This window comes from Octopus bimaculoides, chromosome 3 (assembly GCF_046866305.1).
Source record: "Octopus bimaculoides isolate indiv1 chromosome 3, ASM4686630v1, whole genome shotgun sequence".
Lineage (NCBI taxonomy): Eukaryota > Metazoa > Mollusca > Cephalopoda > Octopoda > Octopodidae > Octopus > Octopus bimaculoides.
In genome coordinates, this window is record NC_142930.1 from 1848707 (window position 1) to 1869761 (window position 21055).

A 21055-nucleotide genomic window follows, 5' to 3' on the forward strand; every position below is an offset into this window, starting at 1 on the left:
TTTGAAGCGTTGCTCTTCACACAAAGACAGAGATGCCATTTGAACTTATTGAGTTTTCTTACTAAACAAAGTGTAATTATTTGTGCCAACCATGGGCAGTGTGACAAAATAATGTGATTATAAAGTTGGTGGTTTCGCAGCTAGAGTGCTAACCATTTATGTTGGTATGGATTCTCCATCATTTTAATGTACAATTTTTCCATATTTGCATGGGTCTCATGGAATTTGTTGAGGCAGATTTTCTCCCACCAAGCCACACCTGTTTCCAAGCAAGGTAGTATTTGACCAGGTATTTCATGGAAGACTGTAAATGAATGACACCACCTGTAGGATGGTGATGCTCATATGATAATATCAAGATAAGGGGACACGAGTACACACTCACCTTACCCATATGAATATATACATGGCAAATGGGCTGAGCTCCTTTTGAGAGTTGGGCCTCACAGAGGCAATGGCTGAGACCTTTGGCATTATGCCGTGCTTAAAAAGAAGACCCATGAAGCCAAGTGAAATCGTAGTCATGGCAGAAACTGGTGTCATGCAAATGGCACCCATGCCAGTGGCATGTAAAAGCACCCATTGCACTGTGCAGCGATTGGTGTTAGGAAGAGCATCCAACCATAGAAACCATGCCAAATCAGACTGGAGTCTGGTGCAGTTCCCCACCTTGCTAGCTCTGGACACACCGTCCAACTCATGCCAGCATGGACAGCAGATGTTAAATGATGATGATGAGGATTCATTTCCAATCTTCTGTGCATGATATTTCAATCTGTGGGGGAATAGGATCTTGTTTGTAAACAGATGAGGTTTGGTGAGAGGAGGGGCATCCAGCTGCAGAAGAGCTGCCTCAGCAAGTTCTGTCTGGCATGGGAAACTGGACAGGAAATAATGATGATGACTGCATAATAGAAGTAAACTAAAGATAGGGTAAAGTTTTATGGTTGCTATGGAGGCAGCTCATAGATTTGGATAAGTTAGAGGAAAAGAATATACATGATTTACTAAGACTTTGTCCCAAAGATGAACTTAAAACATTTGAGAAAATAGTTAGTTGCTAAAATATAAATGCAAATAAGGAAGGGTGGGGGAGTTGTCTTTAGAGAATTGTTTGTGAGTTTCAGGTTTGGTTTGGTAGATCAAATAACTTTACAGGATAGGAATAAATGAGATTGTTGTGTAAAACTGTGGCTTCTGAACATGACATCATCCTCCGTGTGTGTGTGTATAGGAAGTGTGTGAGGACATTCTCCACATGAATGAGTCTAATGTTCAGAAACACACAATTCCGTATATTAAGTAATGAAGAGTTGGAGCAATAATTAAATCAAGCTGGCAACATTTCGTCCATCTTTGCATTCTGAGTTCAAATTCTGTCGTGGTGGTTGACTGCACCTTCCATCCTTTCAGGGTCGATGAAATAAGTACCAGTTGAATGCTGGGATCAATGTAAATGACTTACCCCTCCCACCAAACTTGCTGGCCTTGTGCCAACATTTGAAACCAATGATGAGACTATGGCACCAAAGACAGACACAAACACCTGACCTCTCAGTTAGTTGCTATGAACTGCTCTCTCTCTCTCTCTCTCTCTCTCTCTCTCTCTCTCTCTCTCTTTCTCTCATTTAGTTAATAGGTAATAGGCATACTCTCCATCTTCATCATTAGCATCCTTGTTTCATGTTGATATTAGCCAAACAGTTTGACAGGGTTCAACAAGTCAGTAGATTGTTGTCTGCCACTGTCTACTTTGGCAGGGTTTCTATGCCTGGATGCCCTTCCTAAATGCCAGCCACTTCACTGAGTATTCCAAGTGCTTTTTTCATGCCACCAGCTCTAGTGAGGTTGCTAAGTAATTTGCAAGGCTACAAGCATCAAGAGGCACTGCTCTATACTAAGAGATGAGGGTTTAAAGTATGAGAGAAGGGGTCAGGGCAGAACAGGTTCCTTGCTGTAGAGGGGCCACATGTCTACTTATATTTTAGAAGGGAGAGTGGAGCTGTACCCCCCTGGTACAAGGTTAGTAGAAGTGAGAGTATGGATGGGTAGAGGTTGCAAGAGTGTATAGGAAAGTGAGAAATAGTTAGAGATGGGGAATAAGTGGGAGGGTGAATGTAATGAAGAACAAGTATTGAGTGGAGTGTAAACAGGGAACTTAGGGAAGAGTAGGTGACAACTGTAAAAATTAGATATGGTCATGGGGTGGATGATGTAGGGAGGTGAATAACAGCAGAACAGTGGTAATACAGTAAACAGGAGAATGATAAAAGAGTGGGGGAGAGGTTGCAAGAGAGAGAAACCGGTGTAGTCCATGGGGAGAAAAAGAGACATATGATGATGGAGACATATGATGATGGTTTGGTGGCTCAGGAGGAGGTGGTCAGTGTAAAATATGAGTAGAGAAGACAGTATTAAGAATGAGGAATGGATATCAAGTGAAATGGTTCTGAGTAGTGAGAAAGATTAGTGGTGTCAAGGAAAAACTGCAGTTAAAGAGATGACAGGTGGTAGGGATATCCTGGGCCCAGCTGTGCATTTATTGAGTAAAGGTCTTTTGTAGTACAAACAGGTAGCCACAATGATTTTTCATTTGGCTATTTCAAATTGAATTGTGATGTCCAATTTTCCCTCCTCTTTACTCAATGTCTCTTTTATGTCTGTGAATTGCATTAAAACCTTACTTCATCTCATTTGTTTATGCAATTAATCTTAATACCTGTTTATGCAATTAATCTCAATACCTGTGAATGGATAAATCGCTGTAAATCAAAATTATGTGTTTCAGATATATTGAGATAGAATTTTTGTAAACTCCTGAAAGTCTGTATTTTTCTACATTTCTATATTTCATTCCTCCTAAGTCTGGATACAAAAACAATGTTTACTGTTAAAGGATCAGCAGCCTTGATAATAAACGAATTTAGGGTGCTAAGGATCACCATTTTACACTCACTTATTGTCACTATTATATACCAAAACAAATATTTTTAGTTCCTATTGCTAAAAAAATGCAGTCACAGCCCCACAAAAACCATTTTCTCTTTCTCCTTACTTACTGTACTCTATTGTACTTACTGTAAATCTAGTTTTCCAAACTCAATAGAAAACTTCTTTTTGAATTGTTCTTCAACTTTGCATATTTTTACTCAACCCTTCAAGTTTTCTACCCAGCCTCTCCTCTTTTTTTATACTTTAATGCTCCTTTTTGATATCAGTTCTCGGATCTAACAGTGCCACTTATATATATATATATATATATATATATATATATATATATATATATATATATATATATATATATATGTTGTTCAAACTAATTTAATCAAAGCAAATTAAAGCCATCTGCACTTTTCTCAGTGCTTCATATCTTACTGATTGCAATCATTCCATCTAACAAAAAACTTTACTGTCACATTTCATTAAAGTTTATGTAGAAACTGACGCTGTTATTCAGCAAATATTCTTTCCTTTAGCATCACATTATTTCAAAATAGATCTTTTGTTGTTGTTGTTATTTTTCTGTCATTTGAAAGTGTTTTCTTATAAAGTAAAAGCAGGACCGTAATTAAAGGTGGGCATAAAAATTAACACCTTTTTATAATGTTTCAGATATTATGAAACAAAGTTTTATATATATTCTATTACTTGTTTCAGTCAGTGGACTGTGGCCATGCTGGGGCACCACTTTGGAAGGTGTTGTTGATCATTTCAACTCAAATACTTATTCTTTTTAAGTCTGATACTTACTCGATCAGACTCAATTAAGTTATGGGAACATAAACAAACCAACAGCAGGTGTCAAGTGCTGTGATGGTAAACATGAAGACATGCACATGCATGCATACAAATATATATATATACACACACACAATAGGCTTCCCCACAGTTTCCATCTATCAAACTCACAAAGCCTTGATCAGTCTGGGGTTGTAATAGAAGATATGTTTCTAAGTATCTTTCCCAGTAAATGATCGACACTGGAAGTGTTTTCTAGCATCAGGTTGAGATCCCAGGGATCAGAAATCAGTTTACATAATAAAGTTATAGATGTGTGCTTGCCCAGAAAGTTCATCTGGGATTATAATTCCCAGCTGTGTTGATGTTCTATTAACATAATTATTGCAACTGAAATTGAACTCCCCCACCCCCGCTTCATACACCCTCTAAATACTTCATGCTATCAGGTTGTGTATCTCACAGTTATGAATTGAATCTTAGCAACATCAACTTCCTTTTGATCTTTTCGTTGATTATAAAATATTTAACAATAGACTCTTCTTCTTTCCCTCTAGAAAATTAGTTTCAATTCAGCTTTCAAAAATCAATAGTGTTCGAAATTTTGAAATTTTTTTGGTTATTTAAATATTCAAAGACCATTACCAATAACAGTAATGTTAGCATCTTCACAGCTCTTCAATTTCTATCTTACTAAATCTCAATGATTGTTTATACAGCATCTTCTTGTGTTGGTTTATCATATATCACCTGTGTAATGTTCACTGTTTCATAATGTATGAGCTTCTGTGTGATGCTCTTGTTTCTATTTTGTGAGAGAGGCAGTGCCCATAAGCTTTTTATACCCTCCTAGATTTAAGGGTTATGCAATTTCATAGTAATATTATACACTATAGAAGATTTTGTCAGAATTAAACAACACAAGTCTGGAAAAATGAGTAATGGTCTGTATCAAGAATAGCATATGAAGCAAAAAGAAAAACACGTTAATAAAACTTCATAATATAAGTTAGGTGTGTGTGTGTGTATGTGCTATGAGGTAAAATGTGTTCTGGCATTTTTGGCAGGTTCCTCTATAGACAGAAAGAAATAAAAAAGAGGTGTTCTGATAAGATTATTAAATTCAGCTTGAGTTCTTGCATATTAGTGATTAGAGAAGGTCAATGAGGAGGAAGGGGGTTCTCTAGAATTGTATCCTTCAGAAGCATCGGGAGAAGATTAGATCTGTTAATGCCTAGAAATGTTTTCTTTGAAAAAAAAAAAACGTTCAAAGAAAAGCATTAAATGCATTCTGTTGACAAACTAATCTTTAGTATTAAAAGTTATTGCAGAATGTTCTAATTGCTGATATTCTTGTATGTTTTGTCACACAATCTGAGCCAACCATAATTGTGAAGGCTGCTTACCGATTTCATTGAATTTTACTCAAATACAAAATTTTCAGCATCATTTAGGGAAAGAATCAAAAAAGGATTCAGGCTTTAAATATGGTAATTAGCTTGCAAGTATTTAATCACACATGCAATTATCTATGAAAACACTGTCTCTATGATGAAGTGTTTTATGCTTATGATAATTATGTTTATAATTTCAGTAATCCACTCTGCTTGGGCAACTTTTAGATTTGAATGGCAGGGAACAGTGGATGAAGGCATTTCGTTTTGTTTTTTTTCCAGAAATAAAGATTAGTATGGGTGTAATTATGTTTTAAAGAAGATTATTTTACTAGATGAAAGGAGAAATTGTATTTGTTGAGATACCTGAAGGTATTTTAATGAAGGTAACTGTAAGCCAACTAAACCACACCACTAATTAACATACACTACTTCTAACATTGCTTCTAGTATTGATATCATAAAACATAGCTGCTGAGTAGATAAGAATCATTCATATACACCATAACGTATATATATATAACCTATCTAATGGCTAAGAATATTTTTGTTGTTCAACAATCAACTGAATTACCTGCTTTTGATCTACAGGTACAATCTCCTAGACGGGCTTCTGTACTGTTTCGTTCAAACCCAATTTCACTCACAAGGAGCCCAGCTGGTCCAAGGTTGTAGAAAATTACATTTGCCCAAGATGCTATGTTGTGGGATCAAACCTGGACCTCGTGGTTGCAAAGGGAACTACTTAACTGTTTAGCCATTCTGCACCTACATTTTATGAGAGAGGGTCTGTATGTAGTACAATGATGGTATTGACCCCTTTATCTTGTGATGTTTTACTAAAATATTTATTGTCTTGATAAAATCCTATGAATTCTGCACTTTTTGATGAAAAATAGCACTTGTAGTTGGTTCTGTTTGTTGATTTTCAATTTAAACCAACAAACAGTTTGAACACTTGAAAAACTAAAATGGATTACCATCTGACTTATACAATTATAAGTTGGTTTAGATGCAAACATGAAATCCATCAGTTTCATGATTAGACTTGGTTGATAGGATTCCTCATAGCAGCACACTTTCCATAAAGTCTACAAGTTTCCATTGGACCACATTCCATTAGAAAGGCAGAGGGATCAGTTCCCGTTGTCTGTTGATTACCAAAGTCAAACAACTTTGATCCTAGTTGGTGCTGAAATGGACAGTCATTTGAAATGGACAGTCATTTGAAATGGACAGTCATTTGAAATGGACAGTCATTTGAAATGGACAGTCATTTGAAATGGACAGTCATTTGATGTTGAAAGTTTTGTAGAATAAGTATAGGCATGGCTGTATGGTTAAGAAGTTTCCCAACTATGTAGTTTCAGGTTCAGTCCCACTGCATGGCACCTTGAGAAAATATCTTTTACTATACATTCGGGGTGACCAAAGCCTTGTGAGTGAATTTATTAGAAAGAAATTGAAAGAAGCCTATCATGTGGGTGTGCATTCACATCTGCACTTGACAAAAGCCACTCTGAATGGTGTCATTGCTGACACTTCTCCTCTCAGCAATCTTTCTTCTCACTTTGTGCCTTCATAGCCATGTGAAATAAGTGACCTCTTACCTGACAGGTAGAAGTTAGAAACGGGAAAGATATTTGGCTATAAAACAATACTTCACTAATATATTCATCTAACCCATGCTAGTATGGAATAAAAGATGTAAAATGAATAAACGAAAAAAACTATTGAAGGAAAACTTAGTAAATCAGTGAGTTTCCTATAATTGTTAATATTTGCTATGGAATTGACACTTATATCAGTGAGTTTCCTATAATTGTTAATATTTGCTATGGAATTGACACTTATGTTACATTGTAAACTCCTGATCAATGCACAAAATCATCAGGCAAACCATATCTTAATTTTTCAAAACATTTTCCCTTCTGGCAATTATTATCAAATAACCAATACTAGCAGTGCCCCGACATGGCCACAGCCTCAGGCCTGAGACATATAAAAGAAGAAAGAAAGACCAGCACCTACATCACAGTCTGCATTCTGTCTGAGGATATTCATGTTTTAATTCTACGGTTAACTACACTTTGGTGCAGTGAACTTCAGAATATCATTCTTTGAATTCTTGGCCACTAATCAAAGCCTCCTTGGAAATATAAGAAAACATTAAAATCTACTAAAAACGTTATTCATGATTAAGTTTTCCCTCATTAAAAGGTGGGGTTGGCAACTGAGTGTCACCACATGCAACTCTCTCTCTCTCTCTCTCTCTCTCTCTCTCTCTCTTTCTCTCTCTCTCTCTCTCATATGATGTTGGTTTCATTTTCCCTTTTCCAAATAATAACTTTACAAGTTTCCTTGGTGATTTTGATGTTTCTGATTGAAAGAGAAAAGTAAAAAATGTCTTGATTCCTATTTCAGTTACTAATTAGTTAGTTTATAAATTGTTACTTGTAATATATTCCCCTTTCTAAATTTTTGCTCTTATTGTGTCCTGTTTATACCCCCCCCCCCATACCCAAGTGGTCTCTCTAAATGGTGCCTGTCACAAATCACTTGAACTATTCCCCCCCCACCCATCCATCCATTACCTGTAGGATTTGTTAAGATACAAATTATTGAATAATGAAATTTTACTTATTTTACTGTGACTTTTTTTAAATTATTTTTTTGTTTTTTCTATTTTCCCTAATTTTACCTGAAGCAATTTCGTGTACCAAATGATGTTGCTGTTAGGTGTAAGAGAAAAGGTCATAATCTTTAGAATTCAAATGATCTTTCCAGCCTTTGTACTAATCACAGCCCCTTAAAAATTGCAATTAAGCAAATAAAACCAGTTTATTCTTATCAATAAGTATTTCTAGGCAAATGCCTGCAAATCATTTCACATAAACCTAACTGCTAATGAATGTAGCAGTTTAAGAAAATTCAATTATATTGACTCAGAAGTAGAATTGGCCCAGTGGTAGAATAACCTTTTTCCTCTATTTCATCACAAGAAATTTGATTTGGCTATTTTAATTTTTTTTTTTTTTAAAGAAAAAAAAATCCCTTTTGGAAGATTAAATGTTCATTGTAATTTATCCTGAGTATAATATATCTACTACCAGCCCTCCAATGGCTCTTCTTCCTTTCATATTTCAGACTTTGAAACAAAATACTGAGGTTCGTGATGATGATTCGAAGCAGATATGCATCAAGAGAGAAATGGGGACACAAACTCCAGATAGCAGGAGCCCTGTAAGTCTAACCGCTTCCTTGGCCTTGTTCTTCCTACTGCTCTCTTTCATCATCAGTTGCAAACAATGGCATTGCCTGCTGCGAACAAGACAGTCAGGGCAACATATGCTATTGTCTATCAACATACTATGGAATACATATTCATACATCCCTCTCGTTCGTTATCATCAAAAATGTCATTTTCCACCTCTACTGAAACTTTAACCTATTTACAAATACTTTTTTTTTTTTCTCCCCCAAAATTAATTTCCAAAATTCATGGCTGCTTCAGATATTTATAGGTTCTTCATTAGCTTGTGTTAATGAAGAGAAACTTTTCCATAAACATTTGGTACTGTTGCCTAATCTAGACACCAGAGATCACATCATATTTTTCTGTTTTATTTAGCCAAAATTCCTACCGTAAGCCAATACTATGTTCAATATTTTAAGGGTTAAACTCCTTAATAGTCAGGACTACCAACCCCATTTCAATTTTCAGTCGACACCTATTTCATTGCGCTGACATCACTAAAAGTTTGATTATTATAGGACATAATTTCCCCTCCTTCCCCTAAAACATAAGATGTTGTTACTGACTAGTCCAGAAGAGCCCAAGGTCTTTCTAAAAGTAATAGAATCTATAAGCTAATCCCATTTAATTATATAAAATTGTTTTGTTCATCTTTTTGTTTCTAATTTGCTATCATCAAACTTTTTGCTTGCTTCTTTACAAATATTTTACAGGAGATTGTATTGGACTTAAATTTTCTTTGAAAAATCAGCTTAAAAATAATTTCATTTCATGAGTCTGTTTTCACTTTAAATTGAGCCAAAAGTAAATTTGTTAATTTGTTTCTTAGTATTACTTAATTGAAAATATATTTATTTCTGATCAATAGAATTTGAGAGAAAAAGAATCAGTTTGTTATTTGGGTGAATCTCTCATGGCACTTTCCTCCTCCACAGCTAGAACTGCAGATTTCTTTAGTATATTCTAAACGAGCAATCTTTGGTTTTAGATACATTTATTTCTGTGGGATTAATAATGAGACGAAAAACAAAAGTACATTTGGATATCCTGAGTGAGTGAAATGAATGTGTAAATGCTTAAAAGTCACTTATTAAATGTCATTCTTACAGCTTTTTCTTAACTGGTAAGCTGGCAGAATCATTAGTGTAACAGACACAAAACTTGGCAGCATTTCTTTTAGCTTTTTACATTGTGAGTTTAAATTCTGCCAGGGTCAACTTTGTGTTTTGTCCTTTCAAGATTGACAAAATAAAGTATCAATCAGGTGTTGGGATCAATATAATCGACTGACCTACGCTTTCCATGAATTGCTGCTGCTGCTGCTGTGCCAAAATTGGAAACCTTTATTGCAGACTTCTCTTTTTAATTATTTTGTATTACTTAACACCAACGTTTTTTTAAAGTTATTATTGCTAACATTATAAAAAAGCAATATTCATTTTGAAATGAGCTTTGAATTTGCAATTACTTTCAAATGTCTTTTTTTGTTTCTTCCTTTTACAAGAAATGTTTTCTTTTCTACAATGCTAGCATTATAACTTGGAAAAAAATGACTTTTCAGCAATTAAAAAGAGAAATTTGTACAAACGACATGTAATAAGTGGCTTTTAAACATTGACATATTTGTTTTGTTTACTTTACTTAGCGTGTAACCAAACATCAACTTTAAAATGTATTGCTCAACACATAACTTCACCAAATATATTGGAGTATATCATTTATTATTATTATTATTATTATTATTATTATTATGATGATGATGATTGTTATTATTATTATTATTATCATTGAACTTCCTTTTCATTAAGATCAATCCCAATCAATATTAACTTTCAGTTCTATTGAAGAATACCACAACTGCCAGCACTCGTTTTATTCTTTCTTTTTGTTTGTTTTTTTTGTTCCTTTCTTTATTAATAAACTGGGTATAATATTAATTATTTCAATAAAAACGACTGGTGATAACAACAATAATAATAATAATAATACCAGTGTTAACACTGCTGCTCTTACTAATACTGCTTTGCAATGCTGTTGCTACTATTGCTGCAACTCCTGTTGATATTATTACTAACAATAGCATTTTTTTTCTCCTCCTCCTCCTCCTTCCAATGTGGCTGTCATTGGATAGCATCAAAGGAAGCTGGTCTAGAAACCTATTACTAATTATACAAAGTTAATCAATTCAGGCAGAGAATTCATTGGAATATCTGGTTTACTAACTGAACATTTTTTTGTTTTTTTGGCTGTAGAACAGGTTTGTAGGTATTTCTGATTGAAAGAGATTGTTGCAAAAGAGAATATTGGAAACAAGCTTTTGTTTCAGACATGTCTGATGTCTGTCTTTCATTCTATCACATGTAATCAACCATTTTTTTTTCCTTTTCTCTATAGTTTAATTAATTTAGGAAATAAAACAACAAACTTTTAATCAGGAAAGTGTCAATATGTATATCTGAGTGTAAGCTTTGTGTGTATGTTTGGGACATATTTCAATTGTGTTCTGTATTTATGATATGCTTGTTTGTGTGTTAACGCCATCAACCTTTCAAGGATGCATTTATGAAGTATGTGTGTGCATGCATAACAGTATATGTGCATTCCATTGTAGAGCTGCTGTTACTACAGGGTGCTGTAATAAAACTTCCCAGAAATATATTTACCAAGGCTACTGAAATCTTTTGCCACACCCTGTATATCTGTGTTACGGATAATTTTCTGACAGTTATGTAGTTTTTACAATAATTATCAACTTGTATTTGTAAATAAGACTCTTTTCTTTAAAATTATATAAATTTTTAAACTAATGCGATGAGATTGAGTTATGTACCTTCAGTTATGTCTTAGCTTTAACTACTTGCAGCAGTTCTGTTTGTTGCATGGACCTTATGCAAAATGTATTTGCAAAACTTAAGCCCGACTGTATGGTCGAGAAGTTAGCTTCCAAACCACATGGCTTCAGGTTCATTTCCACTGAGCAGCATCTAGAACAAGTGGTTTTCTCTCTATTCCCAGGTTGGCTAAAGCCTTGTCAATGAACTTGATGGACAGAAACTAAAAGAAGCTTCTTCTGTGCATGTGTGTGTGTCTGTGTTTGCATCTGCAATTGCTTATGGCCAGCAATCAATGTCAGTTTCTTTTCTGTCAACAAATAGTTCAGCCATGTACTTTCTAAGTGATGTGGAATAAAAAAGAAATAAATCCCTTACTTGAAAATTAGGTAAGGGTTAGCATCAGTAAGGGCTTGTAACTGTAAAGCACTGTCTCCGATACATATTTGTCCAAACCATGAAAACATGGAAAAACAGATATGAAATGAACAACACACACATACATGCATGCATGCACGCACACACACACACGCACACATGCATAGGTGTATGTTGTATATTCTTGTATTTGCTATGAAATATGAAGGCAGGAGCAAGTCGTATAACTTGGTGAAATACAAGTAGTGTAGGAGCACTATTGAAGCATTTGCCTTCTTGTTGTATACCAAGGACAAATAAGCTATTCAGAATCCATTTCCCTTAATCGAGATTATCATCCTCTTATAGCAGTGAATGCCTATTTACAGATTGGTTCACTGCATTTTAGGCTAACTTTATCATGGACACAATGCAGTGTTAGCTAATGAGATACAAAAGCCCTGACCTGTTGGTTGGGTACTTCATACTGCATCAGAGAGAGAGAGAGAGAATGGGTTGACCCTTTTGATACAAACCTGCCTGAGATGGCACTTGGTTTTGTGATACAAACTTCCTTGTTGAAAGTGAATTATGTTCCAAACAGCAGATCAAAAATGAAGTTATTTTACTAAATTCTTCATTTTCAACATTAATCGAAACAAAGACAGTTTATTTCAACAGAAATGTCATAAATATAGGGTTGAAGTGAACAGTTATCACAAGGCACCAGACTGCTATAACTAAAGTCCTTATTGTCTATTGCTAAACGTTAAAGAAAAAAATGCAAAATAAAAGCAACCAGAGAAACACTTAAATAATGATTTCATATTTTAGCGAATTCTTCTAAAACAATTACTCACCACTTGCACAGGCGATATATACTTAAAGTTTGTTGACCGATAAAACTGAGGAAAATAAAAGCAGAAACTGTGGTCATAAAAATACCTTCTACATAAACTAAGTCTTGATTCAATGCATTCTTAAATATTTGTCTGTTGTTGATTGATAATAAAGTGACAAATGGTTTATAATGTTAAATGGTGCACAAGACATATATATATAAACAATACCAGTGATGGAATTTCTTGAATCATTTCAGTAAGATTTCCTTTATAAAGGTCAATGTTTTAAGCGTAAGTGGAAAGAAAAGTCCTTAGTATTGTCAAGAATAACGTCTTTCTTGGCAAAAATAACTTCCTTTTAGCTTGCAGAGGAAATAAACTCACTTGTTTGATTGTAGAATAAAACATTCTTCTCACAAACTTTGTGTGTGTTCATATATATATATATATATATATATATATATATATATATTGGTCATTTGTTTATATTTAAAAATTGTTGCTTCAAATCAGAGAATAAATATTCATCATCATCATTATCATCATCGTCCTTTAATGTCCACTTTCCATGCTGGCATGTGTTGGACGGTTTGACTGAGGACTGGCAAGCCAGGAGGCTGCACCAGGTTCCAATCTGATCTGGCAAGGTTTCTACAGCTGGATACCCTTCCTAATGCCAGCCACTCCGTGAGTGTAGTGGGTGCTTTTTACATGCCACTAGCATGGAGGCCAGTCAAGCGGCACTGGCATCAACCACGCTTGAATGGTGCTTTTTACTGGTACGTATATGTGTGTACATATATATTACTACAATTGTTTTATTAAGAGTCATTGTGATGAAAAAATGGTAGAGTCAAGTATGCTGTATGCGCAACTTCAATACAGTTTTGTAATACATTACAGAACTCTCAACTCATTAAGTGTACCAAATAAACAAGTGAGCAGTTACATGTTGATTAATCAGCAGATCATCAATAGATGAAATTTCTAATCAGAATTACCAACATTTAAGAAATGCAAAGTGGGTGGGACAGCAATCTGTCAATCAATGAAGGTGGGTAGCAGAATGAGGATGTAAATTAAAGAATGATTAAAAGACATTTCTATTCAAAAGATGTCATTAAACTTAGCAATCTTGCTTGTAAATACTGGTGGCAAAAAAACATGTTTGAATACTGACAAATGATAGACCAAGCATGACATTTGACCCAATCAAAATACAGTTTAAGACAGATGTCGGTGTTGTTCTTTAAAAGAGCCTTTCACTGTGTTTTGTCATTTAGCACATCAAGGAATGACGATTATTGCAGATCTAATAGAATATTAATTTTAAATAAGGGAGATCCAGCTAATTATAATTCATAGGAATAATTTAAGGAAAATTGCAGAGAAGACTTGAATTTCAGAGGACCTGGAGGAAAAAGAAGGTAAGAAAAGAAAAGAAAATGAAAATGATTAAATATATAAAGGTAGCCATAATCACTGTGTCTGCAATCATAACCTATAAATAATTATGTAGAAACTGAAGAGGATAAATCAGATAGAGAAAATGGTCAAGACATTGATGGGAAGATGGTATTGGCATAAGCAAATATGTATACTAGACTAATGAAAATAGTTTAGGCAACAATCAGTGTTAACATAAAGATATTAATCTGTGTTAAATATTTAAATTTAGAGAGATCAGTTATTTAGCTGTAATGAAGTTACAAGCTGAAAGGCTGGAGAGAAGAAAAAACAGAACTAATATTTCTTGTAACTAATTCTACTGCAATATTTTTGAGAATCAATCAAAATCTTACTGTTCAATAAATAGGTTAGTTCACTACTATAATAAATTTAAAATGATAGGGAGCATTAGAAAATGTTACAGGAATTTGTGAGAATTATAAATAATTATAAAAGTCACAAATGTTAATAAATGTTAAAAGAATTTATAAGATTCTAATAAATTATAATGATTTATCAAGGCTATAAACTAGGGATGATGAAACTTATTATAAAGATATTATCTAAGGCTGGAAGCAAATTGAAAGTAGTTTAGGCAACAATTAGTGTCAAAATAAATTTATAAATTTATTGTTAGGTAAATATTGAAATTTAAAGAGATCAGTGATTTAACTGTATAATCAATTCACTAGTAAATGGGGTTTCCATTAGAATTTCTTTTCTCTTAGCAAATGAAAATATCTTTTGGCAACATTCTCTGTACTATTATGAAGCAACTTGACAGGGCTGCTTACAAAGAGAAAATCACTTTATACTTCTCAACAATAATGGAGTAAACAGCAGTCACAGTATTAGGAAGTGTAGACATAATTCTACTGACAACATTACCAAGAATATTAATGAAAATAATACTAGGAATAGCCCCTCTCCCCTCTCCTAGCTCCTAAAGATCACCCAACCATGTCACATCTCACTTGTGCCCCTCCCTCAACAATTGTATCGTTTTTACTATACCTGTTGCTCCCCCCCCCCCCTCCCACTCTTCTGCAACTTTCTCTCTTCCCCAGCTCATGATTGTTGTCTCATCCACCCATCACCCCTACCCATTTTGGCTTCACGCCTCTTCACGCCTCATTCATCTTCCCATACAATCTGCCAGTGGTTTGTGCTGTTCCCTGGACACCTCATTCCCATTATCTATCTCTTGCAGCTCCTACTTATTATTTTCTTTCTACCCCTTCTTCCCTACTAGATGTACGCAGCCATGCAGATTTCCTCTACAGTAACCTGCTCTGAACCCCCACCATTCCAGTATTATCCTTGTCTGTTAGCATGATGTTGAACCCCCCATCACCTCACCCAAGGTCTGTAATCCTGCAAACTGCACAGTGGCTTCAATAAGGCAGGTGGCACAAAAAAAGAACCTAGTTCACACTGCATAGTGGTTGGCATTGGGAAGAGTCCCCTGCTGTAAAAACTATACCAAAATAGGCAGTGGAACATGATGTCATCCAAGGACTCTTCAAATCCTATCGGACTGTCCAACCCATGCCAGCTTTGGAATATGGACATTAAATGACGATGATAATAATGCCATATATACAAATACAATCCAGTGTTCCTGGTGTAGGAAGTTTATAAGCGTCGTGCAACGTGTGGTGGGTATAGAAAACAAAAAGTGGAGAGTGTACGATGAGAAACAATAACAATTTATTGGCATTGAAAGTCACATGCATCTTCCCTACCTTTGAAATTGCAAGGGAGTTCAACAAACAGTTTCTATATAGCTCTCAGCAACTGGGGCTGCTGCAAATGCGAATAAAGATCCAAAGTGAAGGAGTAAAACGGGTCCATGTGTTCCTTAACTGGCTGAACCTTTTCACGTAATTAGTTATGAAACGGGTTAAGCTGCTCAGTGTAGCCAATCACCAGGCTGAGATTACCTTAATGCAAGGAAGCTTTGCATTGTCTCTCAGAATTTCAAAGTCAACTGCACTGCAGTGGTGTTTTTGAACTGAATGGAGAAGCCAGCAGTAGAAAATGGGATGGGATTGGGAGGGGGGAGGGGGGGGGGGTAAAAATTAAAAGAGCTAAAAAGGTCAAGAAGTATGTCAAGGGAAAAAGATGAGATCAAAAAATGCAAGAGCAAGGATGGTTTCGAGTTGAGGAGTAGGAAGAAAGCGAGAGGAAAGAGAAGAGAAAATAATCGCTGTTGTTAAGTGGGAAAATTGGGGTCATAAACTTTTATCTAAGAAAGATGGTGACAGAATCTGCTAGAATCTTGCTGTCGGAATTGATAAAGGTAAAAGGGGTGTAGTTCACTCTGCAGAAATACAAGGCACCAGTACGACCTCCCTACCCACCTACATCACAATGCATACAGATTCACATACCCATGCAAATACACACACACACACACACCAACTATGCACATGGACACTATGTAAACACATACACCAACATACACATGTGCGTCAGGGTGTGTGTGTGGGGGTGCGCAGGTGACAGAGACTTTGTTTCAACCAACATTAACTGGCTAAGGGGTGCAAGATAAAGGAAAAATACACCAGCTGCACTGACCCGTAGTCTTCATACTTGAGACATTTGCAGGCTTTTTTGCAAATTGTTGGCAGAACTCAAATAGTCACATTCAATGGAAGCCTTATGACTGACGTAAAGAAAGCATAGGTTGTCAAATCTTCATATGTGGAAACGGATCAGAGAGGCCATCGTATATCCATATGTATATATACATTTATTTTTGCGTGTGTGGGGTGGGGGGGTATATAACCAAAAGCAGGCCATAGCTGTCACCCCTATGTGTGTATGTCTTTGTAGGTTGTTCCATACTGTAGCTAAATTTTTTTAGAACCCTATGTAGATATGAAGAGAGTTAGTCACCCACTCAATGTCTTCACTCTTGAACCAGTGAAACATCTAGGATATGATAGTTGGAGGGAGAGCGAGAGAGGGGTGCACTAGCACTTGGCTGATAGTTGTTTTGGCTGTGGAGACAGAAGCAAAATGGAATGTCTTGCTGAAGGGTCTCATGCATCACATAGGCCAGAATTTGAACTGAAACTCTAATGTTAATGCACACAACAACCAAACTGCTTGGTTAGCTGTCTTTCTAAAGAAGTTGCTTGGATGACTGCATGGTAAGAAATCAGTTCTCCAGCCCCATCGTTTTGGGTTTAGTTTTACGATGTAGCACCTTTGGCAAATGCTTTCTGCTGCAGTCCTGGGATAACCAAAAGCCTTAGAAATAGATGCGATAGATGAAAACTGAATGGAGCCGATGTATGAATGTGTTTATGTGTGTTTGTCTCTCCTTGTTCTCATATTGTGACGCCTCCCGATACAAAGTAGTGCTAGTCGTTTCCAATCTTCCATGGAAACCTGTCTGGTCATTGGGAAATATTCACTTGCATGCAAACAGGATTTAGCAACAGGAAAGGCATCCAGTCATAGAGAATCTACTTGAATAAATCACATTTGACTCATGCAAGTATGGAAAGTGGATGTTAAAACAATGACTTTGATGACGATGTGTGTGTGTCATTGAAGAGAGCTGGGCAGAAACCTACATATATGTAATGCAATCGGAAATTAGTTAATATTTTGTCAAACAGTTTTTGCCAAAACAATCCTGTTTATATTATGGCTTAAATTCAAAGTGCCAAAAGTATTCAAAATCTTCTGTAAGAAATACGATTCTCTTGCATATCATGTTTTGGCACCTTAGTTTTTCAATTTTTAAAAACATTTTCCTCAGTTTTTCTTTTTAAACACTTCACCCAATTGTTGCAGTTTATCTTTTTCTCTTATTTAGTCTCCTATGTTTCTCTCTCTCTCTCTCCCCCCCTCTCTCTCTCTCCCCTCTCTTTCTCTCCCCCCTCTCTCTCTCTCCACACCAACTAATTTGATGTTTTTACACTGAAACTGGGCTACAAAAAAAGGGAAAAAAAATACATGAATTCCGATGAACACTACTCCTTAAGGCTCTAAAGGTGATTAGTAATGCATTCCTATCATTAATTATTAGTCTTCCCTAATCCAGTGAACTCAAATTCCTTTAATTAAGTTATGGATTGGCTGGATTTGAAATCATTCATTCTCTCTCTCTCTCTCTCTCTCTCTCCATCGTTTCACATCATATTACATTTCAAAGAACAGTCATTTCTGAGGCTTACGATGAGCAATAAACTGTTTACAAAAAGAGAAAAAATCAACTTCATTAAATTTTTGATTAATATTTGAAAATGATTTATCAGTCATTACGTTTTAGTTGGTGTCTCATTACTCGTTACATCGATGTCACCTTAATTTGCTTTTTATCCTTTTTCTAATATTTTATCAACAGACTGATATTACTAATATTATAATTCTTAAAACATACCTCTCCATTCCTTGGCTGAACTAGACATTTCTGCTAATTACAAATTAGTGAATCTCTTTTTGTAATCTAATTGCCAATATTCAAATTATTTCTATGCTTGTTTTTTAAATCATAAGTACTCTACAGTAATTTAATTAATTTGATTTGTCTTTTTTTAGTTTCTAAAATGTTAAGACCATTTCTAATATTGCCATTTAAACATGTTGTTCTTTTACTCTCTTCCTATCGTCAGGTGCAAAACAGCCCTTTTAAATTTATTAGGTTACTGGATTAATATGAGCTTCATATATGTTTACATTTTCTGGTTAGTAACTCTTCAGTAATTTAGATGAATTTTTAATTAATTTTTGAAACTTCAGTATTACTAGTTTAACAAAACACTGGACATACCATTACATAAGTACCTAGTAAATTAGTAGACAATTAGCTACTGTTTCTTAACCTACTTTCTGGTGAAACCCTAACCCCTATTTGGAAGGTCATAGAGGGGAGGTTTTTTTTCTTTTTCTTTGTCCCCAGGTTATTGTCAGTTCTAGTGGCTCCCTATGATTTATTCCCTTTGTTCCCTTCTTGCAGATATTTACCCCCATCTTCGTTATCCATTACATGGGTTCAATATATTTGCAGATTAAGGCGGCAAGCTAGCAAAAATGTTAGCACACAGGGCGAAATGCTTAATGGTATTTTGTCTGCCTTTATGCCCTGAGTTCAAATTCCTCCAAATTCAACTTCGCCTTTCATCCTTTTGGGGTCAATAAATTAAGTACTAGTTGTGTACTGGGGTTGATCTTGTAAACGACCATGCAAAGAGAGGTGACGAGAATGGCTCCTTTGCACATCACACGGTCGATACAATAAATATGAAAAGAATAAATGCGTATAAGTGCCAGAAGGAAAAGAGAGACACAACCGGGGAGAATGTTTAAGAGAAGATTTTATTGATTTTATTGATAGGTGCGTCATGTATACATGATAATAGACAGGCCGTCATAAGAACAAAGCTTAAGCGGCTTTGGTCAGCACTAGAAGCAAAATGCCCATCTTTGGTTTCAAGACGAAAGGTGTTCTTCTATCAGGATAATGCCCAGCCATATACAGCAAGGATGACGTTCCAAAGGCTGAAGCAGTTTGAATGGGAGACAATGCCCCACCCACCATATTCACTGGACATTGCTCCATCTGATTATCATTTATTCTGCAGTCTTCAAAATCATTTGGACGGAAAAAATATGAATTCTGTAGACAAGGTCAGAACAGTATTTTTTGTCACAGACAAGTGAATTTTGGAAGAGAGGCCTTACAGATAGGTGGAAGAGCATTGTAGAAAATAAGGAGAATATTATTTTAGATTAAAAAAGAGCTTTGTTTATCTTAATTTTGCAAAATAAAAGTAGTATAACCCCCCCCCCCCCTTCCCACATTATTTATGGGAAGACTCCCATATATGTATATATATATATATATATATATATATATATATATATATATATATATATATATACACATATATGTGTGTATGTATGTATGTGCACAGACACATGACACTCCTAAATGAGATGCTATTCTCCAATCTCTCTAGATGATGAACCAGCCAACCCATACCAGTGTGGAGAGTAGATGTAATATGATATTATAGTCACCACCACCCATATATATATATATATATATATCAGGTCATCCCATAAGTTCTGTCCAAATTTTGAATAAAGAAAACAAGTGATCAAATGTTATATTTAATTGAAATTTAATATTCAATGTACTTTCCCTGATTATCTCTGACTTCCTTCCATCTCTTTACAAGCTTTTAAATCCCATCAACGTAAAACTTTTTGGGTTTCAAAGTGAAGAACTCTGAAATGTCAGTTTCGACCTCCTCCTGGCTTGCGAAGATTATGTCCCCCAAATGATTCTGTAAACTACGAAACAAATGGTAGTCTGAAGGAGCAAGGTCAGGAGAATAAGGTGGATGAGGAATTTTTTCCCAACCAAGCTCTTTGATCTTCTGTGATGTGATTTTTGCAGTGTGGGGTTGCACATTGTCCTGATGAAACATTACTCCTTTTCAATTCACTAAAGCGGGTCTTTTTTTCTTCAAAGCTTGGTTCGAACACTCTAATTGCTGACAGTAGATTTGAACATTGATTGTTGCATTAGGTGGTAACAATTCAAAGTGAATTACTCCTTTGCAATCCCACCAGATAGAGAGAAGAACCTTTTTCCCATGAATTTCCCTTCTCGGTTGTGGTTGAGCATTTTCCCTTTTACCAAGCCACTGTTTACGATGTTTAACATTTTGATAGAAGATCCATTTTTCGTCACAAGTCTATCCAAAAAGGGTGAAATGTGTTTGTGAGAATGGAGAGACGAGCAGATGTCAACTTGGGATTTGCGGTTGCTTTCGGACAATTCATGAGGCACCCATTTTCCAAGTTTAGGAACCTTTCCATGTTGTTGAAGATAACAATAAACAGTTGTATGGTTTGAACTAAGCTTTATTGCCAATTCTTTAACTGATAATGCAGGATTTTCTTCAAGTAACGTCTCAAGGAGCTTGTCATCAAACTCAACTGGACATCCTGTTTGATCTTCATCTTCAAGGCTGAAATCTCCACTTCTGAATTTTGCAAACCGTCTTCTGCAAGTTCTTTCATTCAAGCATTCTTTCCCATAAACTGAGTGTATGTTTGGAGTCGCTTCGGCTGCAGAGTTTCCCTTTGTGTACTCATAAAGCATAATGTGCCTCAAATGCTCTTTGGATACTTCCATGTTAGAAAGGGTTTTAATCAAAG

The 21055-nt window shown here is 35.4% G+C and overlaps 1 protein-coding gene across 37 annotated transcripts in view; it reads left to right on the forward strand.

The window, feature by feature from the left end:
• LOC106867341 (rho GTPase-activating protein 39) overlaps positions 1–21055 on the forward strand; it is a 439467-nt gene that overhangs the window by 332990 nt on the left and 85422 nt on the right. For 21 of the 37 annotated variants that reach the window (XM_089348467.1, XM_089348468.1, XM_052966673.2 and 18 more), the window contains one exon: positions 8280–8375. The exons of the other annotated variants lie outside the window; for them this stretch is intronic. In XM_089348467.1, the coding sequence (XP_089204593.1) occupies positions 8280–8375 (96 nt within the window). The remainder of the gene's footprint in view (positions 1–8279; positions 8376–21055) is intronic. 37 annotated transcript variants of the gene reach the window in all.